At 39.7% G+C, this 21,849-nt stretch overlaps 1 protein-coding gene across 12 annotated transcripts in view; it reads right to left on the reverse strand.

Moving 5' to 3' along the window:
* The window catches only part of AFF1 (ALF transcription elongation factor 1), a 207,255-nt gene that overhangs the window by 27,546 nt on the left and 157,860 nt on the right, over positions 1 to 21,849 (reverse strand). For all 12 annotated transcript variants that reach the window (XM_012538307.3, XM_033413353.2, XM_033413358.2 and 9 more), the window contains 4 exons: positions 18,991 to 19,042; positions 7,651 to 7,705; positions 7,487 to 7,524; positions 5,089 to 5,245 (listed from right to left, as the gene is read on the reverse strand). In XM_012538307.3, coding sequence (XP_012393761.1) covers positions 5,089 to 5,245; positions 7,487 to 7,524; positions 7,651 to 7,705; positions 18,991 to 19,042 — 302 coding nt within the window. The remainder of the gene's footprint in view (positions 1 to 5,088; positions 5,246 to 7,486; positions 7,525 to 7,650; positions 7,706 to 18,990; positions 19,043 to 21,849) is intronic.

Genomic DNA, 21,849 nt, shown 5'->3' on the forward strand with positions numbered 1-21,849 from the left:
CTTAAAACAATCTTCCAATTTTTTCATGCTACAGGAATTTTGCTGTGGCTGACACTAATAATAGACCATTACATACTGACCAATGTAGACCATTGGCAACTGCGGAGAAATCTGTGTAATAAATATTTGTTCCACTGGTAATTACCATATAATTTAAACAGAATTTTCACATTTTGGCTTGTGAACTATTCTGTCAGAAAATGATAGGGAAAAATGAAGACTAAAAAGAATCTTTTCATCAAGGATTTTCAGAAGAAGGTCAATGAATCAGTCTTAGTGATTATGGATGGGTTTCACGCTTTATCCCTTTTTTTGATGTACTTGTCAACTGAAAATGACTTTCTTCAAGACGATTTCATTTCTCTTATTCACTTAAAAATATTAATACATGACACAGCTTTCAGTTTATCATAGATACACTGTCTTCTGATTTTCAAATTTTACAACTGGGTAAAAAGAACCAAGTGAGGTCACATTTGCCAGCCATTAGTCCCACTTGAATTCTTTAAAAATCAAACATGAAGTCTCCTGTTACAGGCAGTCTCTGAAATAGCACCTATTTTTCTAAGAAACACAGGGAGGCTCCAGAGCACACAATTAAGAGCAGTGAGATTATACTGATTATCTGTGAAACTCGCTTGGCAAATAAACAGAAGTCCCTGACTTCTCCTGTTATCTTAACAGGAGATATCTTGTTAAAATCTTTGTTGCTAACTGACTATTGATGCATTGCACTCTCTCTCTCTCCAAATGGGATATTAGACCTTATTAAAACAATGATGAGGACATCTTTATCTCCAAACTCTACTATTATGTCTTGCACACAGTGGTGTACATGAGATATTTATTTGGGCTTTTTCATGGGTGTATTACTGTACCTATAAATTTTATGCTATTTGGGAAAATATTCATGCCTTAATAAAGTAAGTAATGATTACTTTTTTTTAAAAAAAGGACAGTATGTCACTGGCATGCTTCATGCTTTTAAGATCCTTTCTGACAGGTGGTTTGTATAAATGACTAAATCATTTCCACAGCACAATAGCAAGTTAATCAAAGATATCTCACATGGGATTAACTGATTAGATTATTGAGTAAGGAGCTCGCTCCAGTAAGTGGATGATATAGGGAAGACTGCTAAAAATTTTCCCAAGTGGAATATCCCAAACAATTCTATAAAAACACACAAACGTAATACGTTTAAGATATGTGGATATAACGTAAAGGCTTTGGGGCCAGGAAAAGGTTGGGTAATAAAACGATCAGGTAGCTAGACTGGGCTTTGTGTAACTGTAACAAAATAGAACTAAGAGGAACTCTAAGGAACTAGGTAGGATCATACTTTGGCCAGAAAGAGGGCTACAGAATTGTGGGGTTTTTGGTTTTTTTTGTTTTTTCCCTGCTTAAGACAACATACCTTCTTTGTAGCTCCCTCCACTTATAGCAACTCTATCCCCATGCTCTCATTTGAATTTCAGAGGAGGGAGAGAGGGAAGAAGGAAACTACTCTGACAAAGTCCCACATAATCTAAAACTGCATTCAATATTCTAACAAAACAGGATGGTTGTTTAGCGTAGAGAAAAGATTAGCACACCATACCTACCTACTTGTCAGACATTATTTCTTGAAAGACTTGAGGGCGTGGTAGTTCTAATGGTTAAATGATTGGGAACAAGGCATTAAGATATATCATTTATATACTGGGAGACTGGGAGATTGGGATTGACATATAAACACTATTGATACTATGTATAAAATAGATAACTAATGAGAACCTACTATATATATAGCACAGGAAACTCTACTCAATGCTCTGTGGTGACCTAAATGGGAAGGAAATCCAAAAAAAGGGGATATATGTATACATATGGCTGATTCACTTTGCTGTACAGTAGAAACCAACACAAGACTGTAAAGCAATTATACCCCAATAAAAATTAAAAAAAAAAAAAAAGGATGTATCACTTATCAATCACCTCAGGAACCAAATCCTTCAAACCCTTTCTCGGGAAAGGTATAGAGATCTTTCACCAGGGCTACGCTGACAACTGCACTGCAATCAGTGACACTCTTGCTCTATAGAAGAGTACCTACACATTAACCAAAAGGGAAGGTCATTCCTGGTATAAATAACATCCGCTTCTCCCCCTCACACCCCAAAACAGGGCAGTTTAAGATACATTTAGTAGTCCCTAAAGGAATGTCCTGGTTACAGAAATAAAACATATTTTCTTCTACTGCGGTACTGAGAATGTCCAGAAGGGAGGCCTATGGCCCAATTGCAGGGTAAAACTGAGTTGGTGTGCCCAGACAAGAGGAAAGGGTAGGGGTGATCCTTTCTGTATACCTACTACAAAGATGTAAAATGGATAGAATTCCTTTAACGTTAGGTATTATTTAGGTGCTGGGATGGGGGAAAGTTTTACATAAGAGATTGATAAAAAACAGATTTTAAGATGAATTTTAAGAGTGTAAGTGCTGGAGAGGATCAAGGTTTGGACTTTCATTTCTTCCTCAGCCTTTCCCCATGCCCCACCCCCAGCCTCCCAGTGCTGGATCAACCCAGACACTGCACAGAGGAGGTGCAAAAATATATGAGCATCTTAATAAATGTTTGACTATATGTCTCTTTACTTCTCCTAGCTTCTCGAATTGGCAAAAGTTCGTGTATTCTAGAATGATTTTGAAAAAAAAGTTTTCAGCTATGCACAACATATGTCTTTTGGTGTTTTTGTTTTTGTAAAACATCATAGTTGTTGTGAGGGAGTACAACTCCAAAACTTAAGAGAAAAGAAAAAAAAGAAAGAGAGAAGTAGCATGATGTAGTAGGAAAAAAAATGGCTTCTGAGCTAAACGGCTATGGGTTTCAATCTTAGTGCTGCTACTTCCTTACAGGTGAAAAGAAAGCTCCCAACCTTCTAGGGTTGATGGTTACATTATGTAATTTATGAAGAAAGTGCCAAGATCTTAGTAAATAATCGACCACAGTTGTTTACTACCAAAGAATTAGACCATGAATAGATTAGAAAACTAAGCAGATCCCTGAATAACAGAATAGAATCATTTTTCCCTGAACTTTACTTAAGCTGTAAAAGGGCGATACGTCCCATATATTCTGAAAAGCTGAGATTTACATGCTGACTCACTATAAAGAAGAGACTGAAAGTGGTTTTTCCCCAAGTTTACCACCAGCCCACTGGCACACATATAACATTTCAGGTCTCATAAGGTCACTGGACAACTTCGTCAAATGAATTTAAAATGGAGACTTAAGGAGCAAATTCCTCAGCATTAAAAATAGAATAAAGAAAAGGGTGAGAAAGTTAAAGCTAGTAACTATGACCTATTATGGAATTCACGTAACGCTCAACTAACACAGATTTACAATAAAGCAGGTATTTATTTTAAAAGGAAAGAAAGGTTGTTAAATAACTTCGGGAAAAATTAAAGGTTTAAAATCTAGACAAAGACAAAAATATGCCTGAGGAAGTCAAGCCTTGGTACATAACCAACAAAACCATACTCAAGTCTAGATTTGCACAGTAACACAAATATACAAATATGAGCCTATTTAGGAAAGTGATTTTAAAAAGTAAAGTACGATGGGAACATCATTTTTCATCTAAGAGTCTCTACATCTATTCTATTCAATAACCTCGTGAGCAACAAGATATAACTGTTTCATTAAAACAAACACCAGGTTAAATTTTTCTTTCAAGTTTTAATTATTCAGCCAAGTCTGTGCCATTTCCATTTTACTTGAATTGAATTTTGATTTAATTGGATTCTCTTGCTTATATCAGTAACCAAACAAGCATGCAGATTTTTCTTAGTGAATAAGGGTGAGACATAAAGCAAAGATCTTATGAACAGTAACATGAACAAGCACACAATTTCTCTGTAGAGCATATTCAGTACCCTTTTCCCTGGGGCATAGAAAAATTACTTCAACAGCAATTAGTATCTCAGGAGAAAACAGAGAGCCCCCAGAAATACACAGAGTAGCTTCTAAAATCTGAAAGGCACTTCAAGTGCAGCTAATGCTGATCTATGTTTATTCACTCCAAAAATAATTACTGAGCACTTACTCTGTGCCAGACATAAACTCATATCTAACAACAACAAAATGATACTCAGGTATTTTCCTCATCCTCCCTTGCCCTCGGACATGGTTCCTCAGTCTCACTACATCATCTCCAGATGGATTTGGTTAATGCTCTAGTGCAGTGGCCTTGCTTTCTAAACAGCAGAGACAAATACTGAAAACTTTAACGCTTTCTTAATCAGAAAATCTCATTTCCTGGGATTCCTAGCTAAATACAGAGAATAGTTTTCTCTATATAAGCTGGTCTAGTTCACTAAAAATGTCTTCCCCAGCAAACATTTTACCCTGCTACTCTAAGTTTTGAAGACATTTGGCAACCTTGTTAGTTGTTACTACATTACTTTTGTTCAACAATCCAGTAAATAGCATAAGTTCTCCAGATACATTTAGTGCTTGACATTTTCAGTCTCATCTGTTTATCTTTACAATATCTCCCAAGGATGGGTGACAGGCAAGCACTATTCCTATTTTACGTGGGACAGTGGAATCAGGAAACACGGCCCTGGCGAAATTACATCGCCATCAATTTAATGCATGGCTTTTAGTGATTCAAAAATAGAACCTCTTACGGCTTATTTCTAGTTCACGTTCCTGCCCTTTGCTAAAGCAGGCTGTCTCCTTTTGATTTAATTCATGCATTCCTAAAATTTCAAAAAGCTTTCTCATTAATATTAAAATGGCAGCCTACTGAAAACGATTTTTGGTTTTTTTTTTCCTCGAAAGAAGGGAAAAGAAAATGGGGTGTACATATTCTCAGTGCGTTGCTCTTCAAAACAGCTCTGGCAGCAACAGGGAAGAACCTATCATTTTCAACAGGAGAGAAGACATCTCTCCCAAAGTTCCACAGCCCAACGCCAAGAAACAAGTAAACACGAATAGCCAGCAGCGTGCATGGCGGCCGGAAAGCGCCGCCCCCAGGACGGAGCCCCTCAGGCAGCCGGGGCCACCGGGGGTCGACGGCGCGCCCGGAGCAGACCAGTACCTCGGGAGCCGGGGCTTCTCGAGGCTCATTCTCCTCGCTGTCACTGGAGCTGCTCTCGCTCTCCGAGTCCGAGGAGCTGTCAGAGTCGCTGGTGCTCTCCGACTCAGCGCTGCTGGAATGTGCTGAGGCCGCGGCTGCCGGCAGCGCCTGCGGAGCGCTGCGGAGCAAGCGAGAGAGTCAAAGACCCACGCGAGGTGGATTCCTTCCCTCCCGACTCCCTTCCTTCTTTGCCCATTTTTCTGCTACTCGAAAGAAGGGGCCTCAAAGATTACCTAGCAGTACTAAATGACCATGGCAGCCAGTTGAGCGCAAGCAAGGCCCATGGTGGCTCAAAACTCAGTGAAAAAGCCTTGCAACAGCTCACCAGGTAACTGCATAAAAGAAGCCTGGGGAATTTTTCTGAAGAACACTGCGAACTATGTAATCAGGCGTGGACAAACCATAGCCTGAGCTGGCTGCCTGCTTTTCCAAATAAAGTTTTGTTGGAACACATTCACACCCAGTATTTTATGCATTGTCTGTGTCTGCTTCTATACTACAAAAGCAGAGTTGAATAGCTGCAACACAGACTTTAGGGCCCACAAAGCCTAAAACCTTGACTTTCTGACCCTTTAACTTTGCTGACACCTGCAATATAAAACCCAAAGGAGTTAATTTATAAAAGAACAGCCAATCCATTAAAGTCTTCCTCTATTCTCCATATGAGAACCAACTGTAGAGAAGTCAGAGACTGCTGAACACAAATGGGGTTCCTTTGGAAAGTGACCCCACAGGCAATCCACTCACACTTCTTGGGCAGAATGATAAAATGGGCCGTTCTTTATGAGTGGCTTAGGATCACGCCCAAATATCAGCTGAAGTAGAGAATAACTACTTCAAGTTTCCAGGATAGGGCAATAACGCTAGGCTTGTGAGAAAACACACAAGTGATCACACTGCTGGACACATAGAGAATTTCAAAGCGTATCTTAAAACCTTGCCCTAGATGGAATTAGCCACAGCAGTAGATCACTAACTATAATCGTGAAAGCCTCCAAATCTACCCAAAACATTTTCAAGATAATAAATTTATTAAGTAACTATATTAGAATAACAAAAATTTATTAGATAATAAAGTGACTAGTTGAGACAATTTTAAAACAAACACTATACAAAAACAGAATTTTCCCATGTCAAATTTGTGGTAGCTGAAGAGCTTAAACCAAGTGATGGTCAAAAAGAGATATACTTTCAGTATTATTCCTGCCTCTAATTATCACCCCCCCACACCTTTTTTTTTTCCTTTTATTCCCTCCTCCACTTTTCAGTTAGGTTACTTTGTCATATTTTCTAAGTCGTTACAAGCCACCAGGAATTACTGAACAAAATGGGATATAAATAAGCAGAGCTTATGAATCCTTAAGACCTCACATAATTATGTGTGATCTTCCTCCACATTAACTATAACCTCAGCTATATGAGAGCAAGGTTTTTAGTGCTGAGCTTGTCTCAAAATGGATGACCACATCTCAAGGGAGTAAAACAACTACAGGGTAATTTAACTCTTTGTCCACGGAGGACAGGTATTGGTATATTAAATCATTAAATTCAGTACCAGAAGAAATGGTAAATAAAGGTAGTTCACATAGTTTCCATTTCTAAAAACGAAAGCATTACATTTTCTAAAATATGGCTAAGCTGTTTACAAAGTGAAAACAGTGCCATTTTCCATCATACCAAAATGTACTGCAGGTCGTCTTTTTTTTTTTTTTTTTAATATTTATTCATTTGGCTGCTCGGGTCTTAGTTGCGGCATGCAGGATCTTTAGTTGCAGCGTGTGGGATATTTTAGTTGCAGCATGTGGGATCTAGTTCCCTGACCAGGGATCGAACCCGGGTCCCCTGCATTGGGAGCGTGGAGTCTTAACCACTGGACCACCAGGGAAGTCCCCTGCAGGTCATCTTTTAAAGCAACTGAAACAATTAGAAAATTCATATAACTATGAAGACAGGCACTATGGAAAACAATTACTAGAAATAATTCAGCTTTAATTTTTGAAAACAGAGCAAATCTGTCACTTTCATAAAAACACTGAGCTCTTCAGTGTAACTTTTCAAATACTGGTTACATAATACTGATGAAAGTGATTTAAGCTTATTTTAAATGCTCAAATTTTACACATACAAAACTGACTAAAGATTTAGGTGGATGCAGGGACTCTCTTTCATAGAGTTAACAACCTCTCTAGGGCTGATTTAAGCTTCCAAAATATTAAACAGGTACTTTCTTTTAACTATGATCATCCATCTCCTTCTCCCATGAAGAAGCTATGAAAATACTAAATAAGGCTGTAACTTCCCCATTTGGTAGAAAAAAGCAAACATTTTGTACAGATGGGGAGAAACCCAAACACAGTACCTTGGAGGTGCAGATGCGGACGGAGGCTTCTCTGGGGTCTAGGCATTCACAATAAGGGGAAGAAGGACCGGGAAAAAAACAAAAAAACAGGTTAGGATAAGCGGCTCAGAAATGTTACATGGATTTAAATGAATTCCTGGTACTGTGGGGTGTACAGAACTTACTTGATCGCTGTCACTGTCCTCACTGTCACTGAGCTGAAGGTCATCTTTGAGCATGCTAGAACAGGCAGGGATAGAGACATTGTAGAATTTAAAATAACGTCTAACAACTTCTTTTAGCATGTAAACATAAAAAATATGCTTAATGAAACAAAAGAGGGGTGGGACAGGTATAACTTTTATTTATTCATCAAATGCTTTATTTTCTTGGAAATGTTAAGTTTTACAATTTTAACACAGAAACTAGTTCAGTCCAAACTCCTTATCATTTCAAAACTGAGTCTTTCACACGTTCTGAGCATTAAAAGCAGAACTACAAGTTCTGCAAGTGATTTGTTGCCAGCCCTGAGACTAAGGGTCCCAGGTCCACACAAACAGAAGAAACAACAACAACAAAAATAAATAAAATAGAAAAATATACAATACCCTCAAATTATTTTCTTCTATGGTCTCTAACAACTCGAATAAATGATTAACCATTAAATGAGTTAATACTGGATGAATATCTGTAAAGTACTTAGAACAGTGCCAGGCACTTAAAAAGTGCTATATATGAATTAAATAAATACATAAAAATACAACTGTCACCAAACAGTGCAGTTATGTTACGTTTTTGTCCAAAGACATTATTAATATTGAACTTTTTCACACACACAAATATCTTCTTCTGGGTGCTTGAACACTAATCCGTGAAAAGAGTAGTAATACAAATAATACTGTTGTCTAAAAACTATGTTTAACCTTCCTGCTATCATTCAGGTAAAAATAAAAACTCAGTTCATGTCCACAAAGTTATATTAATACCTCTCTCTAGGCATTCAAGTTTACGATGAACCTAAATATTAAAAGCAAACATTTTCCAATCTGTACTTTGTTTACTCAAATCTTAGCCCCTTCCCTACCCCCTCCCCTTTACTTTTTCATGGAGATATCCAAAATCAAAGGAATGAATCTGTAATTGCTCCCCCCGACATCCCCCAAAATTTACAGGCATGACTCTTTGAGGAAATGTAAGTGAAATTGGAAAAAAAAAAAAATCTGCTTGAGTATTACTGATGTTCCAAAAACCAAATTATATTAAGAAGTTACAATCCTTCAGTATTTCTAAAAATACCTCTTCAATATTCTGACCAACGATTTTTATTGCAAACCCACTACCTCCCACTAAAGTAAGCAGGCATTATTATTTTGGGAATCCATGGTAAAAATCACTATATTTTCTAATGAAAATAAATGGTAAAACTTGGCTCTTTCAAAAAGACCGCCTACATGCAATGTTGTAATTCTGCCAAGGACTTATTTTCACCAACAAATGCACTAAAAACATCTTGTGATAAGTTTCTTTTAAAAAATAAAAACTGTTAGCTACTTGTAAATGTAGATCTTGCTCAACATGTATCTAGCAGAAGCTAAACTATTTTATCAAGGCTAGAAGACACAGCCTTTGGATGTACAACTTGGCGGCAGCAATCTTAATGGTGTACAAGAAGGAGTCACTCAACAGGTTTACTGCTAAAAATGCCTTGGCTGGGATACACACAAGCAAAAGATATATCTTTGGAATAAATGTTAGGTATAATACAACCAGAAAAAACAAATCTGGCAAAGTATATTCCATGTTAACCACCACCAACAAAACCACAGTAAATGGACCTCTTTATTTCTTAGTAACTGGGTTTGTTTTGTATAAAGCTGATTTGCCTTAATTTCCTGAAACAGCAGTGATCATGTAATTCAAACACACTTCCTGTTGCACGCAGCGGACTACTAAATACCTTGTAAGTTGTTTGCTTAGCTATTGAATGCCCAGTTTCCGTACATATACTCTCCTCAAGTGAGAAAGTATATGAGATATGTTCAGTAAGTCAGAAAGTGTATGTTCTGACTTTTAGCTCCACTTGCTCTTAGGGAATAGAAGGGCCCATAAAAATGCTGTCCCAGGGCTTCCCTGGTGGCACAGTGGTTAAGAATCTGCCTGCCAATGCAGGGGACATGGGTTCGAGCCCTGGTCCGGGAAGATCCCACATGCTGCGGAGCACATAAGCCCATGTGCCACAACTACTGAGCCTGCACTCTAAAGCCTGTGAGCCACAACTACTGAACCCATGCACCGCAACTACTGAAGCCCGCACACTCTAGGGCCCGTGTGCCACAACTACTGAGCCCACATGCTGCAACTACTGAAGCCCACATGCCTAGAGCCTGTGCTCCACGAGAAGCCACTGCAATGAGAAGCCCGTGCACTGCAACAAGAAGCCCGTGCCCTGCAACAAAGAGTAGCCCCCACTTGCTGCAACTAGAGAAAGGCTGCATGCAGCAATGAAGACCCAATGCAGCCAAAAAAATAAAGAAAAAATAAAGAAAAAGAAACCCCTTATTCTGAACATCAAAAAATGGGGCAATTTATTTTAAAAAAACAACAAAAAAACCTTAACCAAGTTTTGTTAATACAGAAAATTAATCATAATTGCCATCACAATTTTTTTTTTTTTAAAAAAGGATCTGTATAGTTGGGAAATTTGTAACCTGATGACAGGTAAAGGTTTTATGTTTAAATGGATCAGTTGCTAAAAACCCCCCTACTGTGCCACAAATAATTATATTTGAAGCCAAGCACATCACTAAATTACTACACTATACTTCATATATTATATTCTATATATAATAGACTGGTCTTTCAATGTCGAGATGACAAATTGCAGCACATCTGGGTGAACCCCTTTGCACCCACTAAAAGAGAAGCAAATCTCTTAGATCTAGTCTCATTTATACCAATAAAACCTAGGTCAAGAAACATAAGACCCAAGGGACATACTCAACTGTAAGCTTTTCTGAAGCAGGATCAAGTCATTTTTGTCTTCATATTTTCTTTATCTAGAACTTGGCAGGTACCCTAAGAAGCTGGCTGAATGAACAGCATCTCTTTTGCTGAATAAGTGACAGTACCACATAGCTGTGCCCTTTATGTAATCTGAACTTAACAGGCATTGCTTTTACTCATAACCCTATGGGCTGACTCTGATCGACCCCTCACATTCTAAGGATGAGGAAACAGCTCAGAACAGCCACCTAACTGGCCTAAGATCATGAAGCTGGTATATGCTAGAGCCTGCATGCAAAAGCCATTCCATCAGACACCATCTCCTTGCTCTGGCCAATATAGGACCAGTGGTTAGAAAACCTAACTGAGGGAATGAAATCTAAGTTCCAGAACCCACTGAGAGAAAGACTCTGGTTTAAAAGAAAACAGGAACTATACTGCTGGAATAAAATGAATACACTATTTTTCTCCTATGAAAGTAAATGAACTTTAAACTTTATATACTGTTTAAACTGGTTAAATAACTAATTTCATTTCCAAACTCCAAGCAAACCAGTTATTTCGAAGCATATGGCACCATATGGCTTAGCTTGGCACTGTTCAAAAGGAGACAAATGCTCAGGTAAAGCAACTCTTTGAACTATCGTGTAGGTTTCACATTTTACATTGTCAGTTAGGTAAACTTCTTACTTAAAGGTTACAAACAATCCTCAAACCCCTTTGTACAAATGCATTCTTCAGACAGCTGTTCTGCAAAGCTGAAAGAGCTGCACACAGGTTCCGGCAGGCACGCTTCAGCAACTCAGAGCCCAGTTGTTACTGTGTGAAGACACACCAGACAAGCCTTTATTGCTCTTCCATTCCTCCTTCGTACTGGGCTTACCCAAAGCTTCAACTGCCAATATTCTGTAACATCTCAATTCAGAACTCCAAAACTATTTCAATACACTGATTTCTTGGCTTAACGTTTCCTATGATCGGGCCATACCTTTTATTTGGAAAAGAGCAAGTGAAGGCAAGCTCACGGTACTTAACTTGCAGTTAATAGTCACAACCCTGGTATTAGATGTGCTCAAAATGGCAAATAAACTGATACCTACTTTTCAGAAACCACTAATGAGCATGTGAGAACATACTTTCCTTTTTTTTTTTTTTTTTTTGCGGTACGCGGGCCCCTCACTGCTGTGGCCTCTCCCGTTGTGGAGCACAGGCTCTGGACGTGCAGGCTCAGCGGCCATGGCTCACGGGCCCAGCCGCTCCGCGGCATGCGGGATCTTCCCGGACCGGGGCATGAACCCGTGTCCCCTGCATCGACAGGCGGACTCTCAACCACTGCGCCACCAGGGAAGCCTATACTTTCCTTTTTTGATACAGGGCAGAAATAAGGACTGCAAATGCTTTTTGTAGGAGATGATGGGAGGTGATGAGTTAGAAAGAGGGCTCCGCATACAATAAATTTTTAAAAATGAAAAAGCAGACCTTAATCCCTTATAACACAACATAGAAGGGGGACTCTCCAAATGGCGACAGCAGTTGGCAGAATTCAAATTAATGGAGAGACTGTCTACGGGAGATGGTGGACTAACAGCGCAGAGGGAAAAGTGACTTGGTATGTGATTCACTATAGTAAATGACCTAGCAGTTGATAAGGCAAAAATTGCAGCCAAAGGTATAAAAGATTATTTAAACTCCATGGATGAAGTGAAGATTAGAAAAATCACAAGAGTATAAATGAGGGAAAAGTTAAAGTTAATAAATAAGATTAAATCATTAAGTACAATAAATAAGGTACTAGTATAAGATGACATTCTGGACAACTAGAAAGAAAATCTAGAAAAATTATTGCTGAAAATTATATTTCTATTAAACATTGTTTATAGGTATTTAACCAAGTTTATGTGCAATGTTTTTCCTTCTACATTTATCCTGAGTACTTACTATATGCCAGGCCCTGCTCTAGACTTTACAGATACAACTCTAAGCAGACAGAAACCCCTGCTCTTGTGCACTCAGAGTCTAGGGAAGGGAGATAAATAACCAAACTATATTCTTTCTCAATGGGTAAGAAGCCTAGGGAGCGGGAAGTAAGCATAAAAGAGAAAGGATGGGTGTGGGTTGTTCTTCTAGTTAGGGTAGTTAGGGAAGACTGTACTGATAAGGGGATGACATACAAGGAGGGACCTGAAAGGAGGAGGGAGCACAATGCAGGAAATGGGGAGGGTGATTAAGGCATAGAAAAGAGCAAAGAGGCCAATGTGGCCAGAGTGTGTGTGTGTGTGTGTGTTGTGTGTGTGTGTGTGTGTGTGTGTGTGTGTGTGTGTGTGTGTGTGTGTGTGTGTGTTGGGGGGGTATAGGAGAGGAGGTGGAGAGGTAGGTTATAGAGGGCCTTGGAGGCCTCTGCAGGGTGGATGAAAGGGGTGGGAATGGACGGGGAGAATATGAATTCTTGTGCAAGTAAACAACACCTTGCTGCTTTAGAAACCCAGCAACCCAGAGTGGGGGGAATGTACCAACTGCTTTTAGGGCTAATAAAAACATCTTGCTCAATTTTTCAATCTATGCTTAAATTAATCTGGGGTCACTTACTGTAGTAAATTAGCAGCATGATTAAAAATGAGACTTAAATAGACTCTTAAGGACACCCTTAAAACCATGTTTTCCAGATGCAAATGAATACTTCAAAGCAGTCACTTCCAATAAGAATTACTCCCTAGCAGTTTTCAAATGTCTTCAGAGCCTGTAGCCCATCAAGGCCCTTTAAAGGTGGCAAGTATTATCTGCCTCCCTCTCGTCATTCAGGCTCCAGATCAAATGTCACCTTCTCCGAGGGACCTTTCCTGAGCCTCCCAGAAGTATCAACACCACCCAAAAAAAAAAACAACCCTGCTTCCTCAAGCCTGTCTCTGTCACATCACCTAGTTTGTATTACATGCCACCCGCATTGAGTTACAAGGCATGGAAGACAAGGACTTTGTCTCACTGGCTACTATTTCCCCAAGTACCTAAACCAGCACTGGGCACACAGCGTGTATTTAATAATTATGTACTGAATGGATGAGTGGAAGCAATTTTTGGAAGTATCTCCAAATAGCCTGGCATCCAGCCCAGAGGCCAATATTTATATAACTGGGGTCAAAGCATGTTAAAGAACGATGAGAATGACTTTTCTTATGTAGAACATAAGCAAACCCATTTACGTAACACTTACCTATTATAAACCAGGCACTTGATAAATTTATTCTTCTTGTCCATTTTATTTGACCTTTGGTCTAAGACCAAGTACGGAAGTATATGTTATCCTAAAGGGGTGCTCCCAGAGTAGTTCAAGCCATCATTTAAGAAATATATATAGCTCCAAGAGGAATACTTTGAAGAAGATGATCTTCCAGCACCTTAGCAGTATTTTTATAATTATTTAAAATATGCTTCATTTCATAGCCTCACCAAAATATCCCTTCAATATTATGCAAGTTTCCGGCATAAATTTGTATACAGTGTTAAGTTAAATATTGTCCTGCAAGGGATCCTAGAATATTGTCTCCTAAAGCCAGAACCCCAAGAATTAAACTGACTATTCCAAAAGACTATAATTCTACCATGAAAGGAGGTGATTCTGCATTTGGGAGTTTCAGCATTTTCTAAATATTGATTTAATGTGTCCTAGTAACTATAATTCTGAAATAAGCAGATTAAACATTGCACATAATGACCATTTGTTTGCTTTTACCTAAGCATGAAAATTTCTTCAATATCCAATATTACAAATTCTCATTTCTCCATAGCATGGCTAATAGTAACTCACTAAAAAAAAAAAAAAAAAAAGCTATATTCCTTATTCTCTTTCATTTTACACCTCTACTTTTTCTCTTGAAAACAAACAGAACATTTCCTTCTATATTTAGATTAATAAAATAGTTATGAATACCAATAACTTTGGATTCACAATCACTTGTTAAGTTTGGAGTGAAAATAAAGTGTATCTTTTTCCAGCAATGCCAGATATTTGAGAACTGAGAATTATTATTAACAACAAGATCTCCATTTACATTCTGAGAAGCTGAAGGTTTAATGTAGACCTACAAATGTATTACTGACCAGCCCAAATGTTTGTTACTTGTTTTCAGAAGAGCTGAAGAACTGTTAATAAGGGATAGGGGTATAATCTCAAGGACAAATAATTTATAAGTTTTGCCCATTAGGGTGAGCTCTGCTACTTCAACCATACATTTATCAGCAAACAGCACTTTAAGTCAGAGCTGTCAATTGAAATAAAGATCCCAGGTAAGACACCTTCATATAGCACTTTTTAAAAAAAATTATAGTTGATTTATAATTGTTGTGTTAATTTCTGTAGAGCAAAATGATTCAGTTATATACATATACACACACACACACACACACAGAGTACACATTCTTTTTTATACTCTTTTCCATTATGGTTTATCACAGGATATTGAATATAGTGCCCTGTGCTATACAGTAAGACCTTGTTATTTATCCATTCTATATATACTAGTTTGCATCTCGCACAACTTTTAAAAATAAGACAAAAAGAACTACCTAGAAAAGTAAAAAACTTTTTTCCTTAGGTCAAATATGATTTAAACGAACAAGCAAGGCATTTCTTCAGACTTAATTCTCGGACATTTCAGCTGACACTTGTCCTGATGCGATGATTTTATACTGCAGTAAACTGATAGATTGGGTCTTCCTTAGTTTTTTTAGCAAGATATTTAAAATAATGCTTTGAGCAAAAGTTGAAAACTCAGGCTCATTAGAAAGGTATCAGACTCTTCCCAGCCTTTATTAACTTTGCACCATTCCGTCTCGTCACACTTCCAGGACAATCCCAATCTTCACATCCAAATACTTCCCTCATTTCAAAAGAAACTTCCCAAGTAAGTAATAAAAATTCCAAATTGCTATAACTGCTAATTTCTGTCTCTTAGTCTAAATAGGTAGTGACGATTTCTGAAGCAAAAATAAGAAACATAAAGGAGGGCACCATCTAGTAAGGACTTGGCAGTTTGGGGCTAGGGTAGGGGATGGGAGGGAGAAGGAAGTTAGCCACAATAATGCCCATCAACTGCTCTATAGTTTCTAAAACATTAACACGTTATCCCTTTTGAGAGGTTGGCAAAAGCACTGACATTAGGACACTGTGTTTGACTGTACAGAAAGGGAACTATCCACAATCACGTGAAGGACGTAATAGCTGTACAGAAAAAGGAAATACTTTGGTACTTTGCCCTGAGAACTCAACAGACCCAAGTCGTGGAAAGGAAGAGGATTCCAAAGCTAGGAGCCCTTAAACCAACATTCCCCTCCCACCCACCCACCCCCGCTCAAACTTAGAGGCAAATAGCACTGGATCCCTAGCTTATCACTTCCCTGAGGTACCTGGTAGAAAGAATTCATCATTTGATAATTAACTAGAGCTTCAACTACAGAGATTAAAAGTAACAGATTTAGCACATTTCTTTCACACCTACATCCTCTACGAGCTGGCTAACCGTCCCCTGCCCTCAAGTCTGGACAGATGTGAGAGTTAATACAGACTCTCCACAGTTTATTCTCTAGTGCCAGGCCCCTCTTTTTCCCTTTTATATGTACTGCTCTGCTTCTGTAAGGAGGCCCAAGTACTAGTAACTCTGAAAGAAAAAGCAGTAAGACCTATATGGATTTTTAAAACCGAAGTACAAATGACCCTGTAATTAACATTTTCTTTCCTGACATTCAAAGTGCATTAGACCATCTCCCTGCCACACTATGTGACATTCAAAACAGTTTAACTGCTTGTCAAAGAACCCTAATGCTGACACTAGATCAAATTAACCTTCGAGCACTAAGAGATGTGCCATACTAACTCTGAAACAACGACTGTACTCTACAGATTAATTGGGACACTGCTTTCATCCAAGCTCCATAAAAGTGATTTCTTTTTCCCATAGGTACATTTCATTTTGGCACTTATCAATACCATCAGCCCCACCACACACAACCCTTCGTATCCACCCAGTCTCAGTATTACCTTCTTTTCTCTATCACTCTTGTCCTCTTCACCTGTACTAGGCCCTACTTTCATTCCTTCTCCAAGTTTATTAGGATCAAAACAAATATCCTTTCCTAGGTAATTTTTTTTTTTTAATTTGGTCACACTGCGCAGCCATGCAGGATCTTATTTCCCCAACCAGGGATCGAACCCAGGCCCCAGCAGTGACAGCGCAGAATCCTAACCACTGGACCGCCAGGGAATTCCCTCTAGATAATTTTTTTAAGAGAAATTTTTTTAATTAATTTATTTTATTTTTGGTTGTGTTGATTCTTTGTTGCTACACGCGGGCTTTCTCTAGTTGAGACGAGCGGTGACCACTCTTCGTTGCGGGCTTCTCATTGCGGTGGCGTCTCTTGTTGCGGAGCACGGGCTCTAGGCGCGAGGGCTTCAGTAATTGTGGCTCACTGGCTCTAGAACGCAGGCTCAGTAGTTGTGGTGCACAGGGCTTAGTTGCTCCGTGGCATGTGGGATCTTTCCGGATCAAGGCTCGAACCTGTGTCCCCTGCACTGGCAGGCGGATTCTTAACCACTGCGCCACCAGGGAAGTTCCCCCCTCTAGGTAATTTTATATAGCGTAAACCAATAGTTTTTATCTAGAAAACACTACATATGTCACAATATATGAGCATATAAACTTGCAGGCACCTCTGACTTCAATGGTTTAACTCACTTAAATCAGGAGAACCACCCATTTCTCTGAGTAGAAAAATTGTCACAGAAAATGGTCCTAATCCCTATCAACTACCTCGTAGGAAAGCTGATGAAAGTTGGTGTGGGAGGCTGCAGCTTTGGCCTGCCCGGGCCCAGATCAGACCCAGCTGCCTTTCTTCCTCTACACACACTTCCCAGGGACACAGCCACTTCCTCCCTTTGGTGCCACTGCTTCCACCCGCTCATTCCCCAGGGAGCTCCTCCTTTCTGTTCTTATTGCCAAGTGGGATGCTCTCAGCTCCCCTTTCCTTGCTGCCCCCGCCAAAGACCATCAGCCGGGGCCTCTTATGGTCTAAACAGCTTTACTATCAACCATCACAAACAGCACAAGGTGTAAACCCTTGGGGAAGTCACAGAGAGTCCACACAATTATTGTAAGTGTGGTCCTTGGCACCGTCCTGTCTATTCTCCACCAGGCATCAGATAGATTATATTTAGAGGAAGAGGTCGTTGGTTAAGCTAAGTCGGTGATTCTAGACTTTCAGAACTCAAGGGTAAAAAAATTTTTTTTAACAAAATGAAAGGGGAAAAAAGAAAAGGCCAAAAAAGAAACAGGCAAAGAATAACATGGGGTTAATTTTTTTTTTCTAGTAAAGGACAGTAAAAATAAGCAAAACCTCACCATCAGCCAGAACCACAAATGAAACAGATTTTTATTACACATACAAAAATCCATCCTTCAAACTATAATAAACTTATCTTTTTAAAAAATTTTTTATTTTTTTGTTTTTGGCCGTGCCGCACAGCTTGCGGGATCTTAGTTCCCTGACCAGCGATCAAACCCGTACCCTCCACAGTGAAAGCGCACTGTCCTAACTAACTACTGGACCTCCAGGGAACTCCCAATAAATTTATCTTGTTAACAACAACAACAAATCGTTATTTTTTCTTACTTTGCTGTGGAGATGTGAAAACAATTGCATCAAGGACTTGGCACTTAGGAACAGTGATTTAACCCCGTTCCATATTCAGTCATGGTGAGGAGATAAAAGAACCTCTTTGCCTCAACTGTACAGTTTTTAAAATATTCAGTCCACAGCAACACCCCCTCCCAAAATACACGGAACAAATCCTATGCCTCGAAAATAGAAGAAAGCTGGAGCTTGAACCTGAAATCCTCAGAAACTAGCAACTCTGTGTTAGTAACTGATCAAATACTGAGGAGAGAAAGGCCTCCTCACTTAGTCCCTGAACCACTGCTAGTCATGAAAAGAAAGAAATACTAGTTCAATACCACCAAGAAATGACAAATTGGGTCAAAATGCTGGTTTAAAAGTCTTTACTATGTAGTTTCAACTGTTCCAAAAACCCAAAATATATCTGGACTTACTTGGCCTTAATAAAGCACAGCTGGGCAGTAAGACTCACTCTTTATTAGTTAAAACTAGGCCAAAAAAGTGGCAGAAAGTCTGAAATTGTGCACATCCCCCGAAATTTGTTTCCACAAGCTAAAACTATTTAAGACTGAAATTTATAAAGCTAAAACCTTCTATTTTCCACAGTTAAGATGTAAATAATGGCTCAAATGCCTTTCTTTTTGAGAAAACTCCTTAGCAAAATCTTAAGGTTCCTAAACCTTCAACAGGAGAATTTAATCCAAATAGAAATGTTGGTCATTTCCTCCCTTTACACTGCAGCAGTATTTTATGAGTCATTACTTGAAAGCAAGGAGGAAAAAAAATCTAGGCAACAGATTTACATGGGAAATTACAATGTTATATTATAAACTTTTAATAAAAAAAAGAATTTTACTTACGATGTTCCCTGCTGAGAATTACTGTGGGTTTTTGAAGATGTATCATATTGTTCTGTGAGTGAGGGAAAAATGATCAGAGGAGAACAATGACAAATTCATGAGACCGTTAGCTATAAATTCCTTCTTTTTTTGCTGTCCCCCTACTTTAACCTAAACACTCAGTATACTTAAATTATGTCAACCAGAGTGCTATACACTGCTTATAAAATAACATTTATGTTACGTCTAGAGAGAGGGCTTGCGCAGAACTGGAAAGCCCTAAAATGAGCGAACACACTTTGAAAGCGCCAACCGGCACGCCGACCACACTGCCATGGGCAGGAGACTCTCCTTGCTGTCAGCTGGCGGGGCTCCCTTGTGGAAGCACTAGGATGGGGCTGCAGTCACCCTCACCTGGTTTCACGTCACATATCTATCCGTGATTTGCTAGCACTCTCTTTTATAGACTCTGTCCTTGGCCCACTGTGCTCCCACCCATCCCCCCACTATTCAACAGCCCCCATTCGTTTATTCAACTGCTATTTACCAACTGCCTATTAGACACCAACATGTTCAAGGCATCTGACCCCGTCCTCGATGAGTGTACAGCTGACTGAGGGACATCAAACAGGCACGTGTTATCTACAACCCTAGGCAATGCAAAATCAGCACGAAAATCAATCATCTAAATGAACTGTCCCAGGAATCTACAGATTGGTCACTCTGTTGGTCATGACAAAAGGCGGCAAATTAGAAAAGAAACAAAATTAATTGTGTCACAAAGGATAGGTGAGATTTTGACAGAATGACTGCTGGCAAGAGGGAGATGAGGGTGGGGAAGGCCTTCAGGCAGAAGAGACAGTGAGCAAAGGTTGAACATGGGAGGAGTTGAAATGGTACAGATTATGAGAAGGGAAGGCTGGGGTGCAGAATGTGTGGTGGGCAGCATGGGGGGACCAGGGAAGTCAGATTTTAGAGGGCTCTGAGTGCCACAATAGGATGTTAAAACTTCAGTTGTCAGGGAATGAGACATCTCCAAAGCACGATGCAGCTATTCCTCAGAAAGATTAACCTGTGGGTGCTACCTGATGTAACCTAGAAAGGAATGGGAAATGTTAAGTGTGGAGGCTGCAGACCAGCTGGGAGGCTGTGTTTGTCTAGGCCTGAGGTAATACGGACCTGAAGCAGAAGGGGAATGGAAATACGGGTGCCTTTCAGACAGGGGTGAGGAGAGTGACCACTAATGTCATGTGGAGGCCCTTGAATATTTGCAATTAAACGCTTTATCCTCATGGTGGCAGCAGCTCTTATATGATATTTTTAAATTGCTTGCCCTTCTGGCTAGCAAGCTAGGGCTGGCACTACAAATTAGAGGGGCTAAAGTACATTCACATGTACTCCTACACAGTCATCTTGACCCGGTCCTAAGCTCAACGAGGCTCTGGTAATCCTTAGGCAGCCGTGTTTTTTGCACATGCGAACATAAATACTGGGACATACAAGTAAAATCCCTATACTTCATTCTCTACAGACTGTCAGCTGGCGGGGCTCCCTTGTAGAAGCACTAGGATGGGGCTGCAGTCACCCTCACCTGGTTTCACGTCACATATCTATTCGTGATTTGCTAGCACTCTCTTTTATAGACTCTGTCCTTGGCCCACTGTGCTCCCACCCATCCCCCCACTATTCAACAGCCCCCATTCGTTTATTCAAAAAACCACAATTTTTCGAGAAATTTGAATTATCTTGCTGGGCATACTTTGAGAAATATATGTCACACTCCACTTTTCTGAAAGCTTTATCTGCACACACTCCATTCCTTCTTCATCCAACATACAACAACCAGACCCCTCCAGGATCCAACTAGGCCCCCCAAAGGCCACATTCTCACAGAGGTAAAAAGGGTTTCCAGCAGCAGCATAGAAGACCCCAAGGTAAGCATCTGCTGAGCCAAGACCTACAGGAGACCTGCCAGTGTCTGAAAACTTCTCATCAGGGCAAGGAGGAATCAGCCTACACTATTCCACAGGCCTGGAGGGCCACCACCCCTGGCGAAGAAAGTGCTTACCAGCTCATGTTCAACTATATTTTGCTAAAAGGAGAAATCAGACAGTTTAAAGGATTACAGGGTCTTTCTAAACCAGGAGGTAGCAATCATGCAAGCTGTAAGTAATTCAGTGGAAGGCATATAATCTGCATGACTGGCAGCCCTAGCAAATTTGGGGGTGGGGTGAAGGGCAAGAGGTAAAGGAACGCACAGCAATCCTGCCCACAGCTGAGCTGGTGACCCACCTGCAGACTTATGCCACTTCACCCGTTATCTATCTTTGGATAGGCTGCCAAGATGTTGAGAAAAAAAGATTTCCCAGTCTCCCCAATACTGTGCAAGATGATCAGGCTTATCTCTCTGCATTTGGGGGAAATTTATTTACTTTTATTATTATTATTTATTTTTGGCCACATCACACAGCATACAGGATCTTCATTCCCTGACCAGGGATCGAACATGTGCCTCCTGCAGTGGAAGCACGGAGTCTTAACCATTGGACTGCCAGGGAAGTCTCTGGGGGAAATTAGTTAGGAGTTATTTGCAAAGTCTTATTCAGTACTTCTAGAGCAGGGGGCAGCAAACATTTTCTGTAAAGGTCTGATAGTAAATATTTTAGACTTTGCATGCCATACCTTGTGGCATAATAATAAATGAATGAGCACGGCTGTGTCCTAATAAAACCTTCTTTACAAAAACTAGCTGTACAACAGATTTGACTCTCAGGCTATAGTGTGCCTATCCCTGTTCTAGAGGAAGATTATTTCATTTCTTGTTTTTCTCATCTTTTTTACTCTCCTCATATCCTTGCAATTTAAACAACAGGATAATCA

Source organism: Orcinus orca, chromosome 4 (assembly GCF_937001465.1).
Source record: "Orcinus orca chromosome 4, mOrcOrc1.1, whole genome shotgun sequence".
Lineage (NCBI taxonomy): Eukaryota > Metazoa > Chordata > Mammalia > Artiodactyla > Delphinidae > Orcinus > Orcinus orca.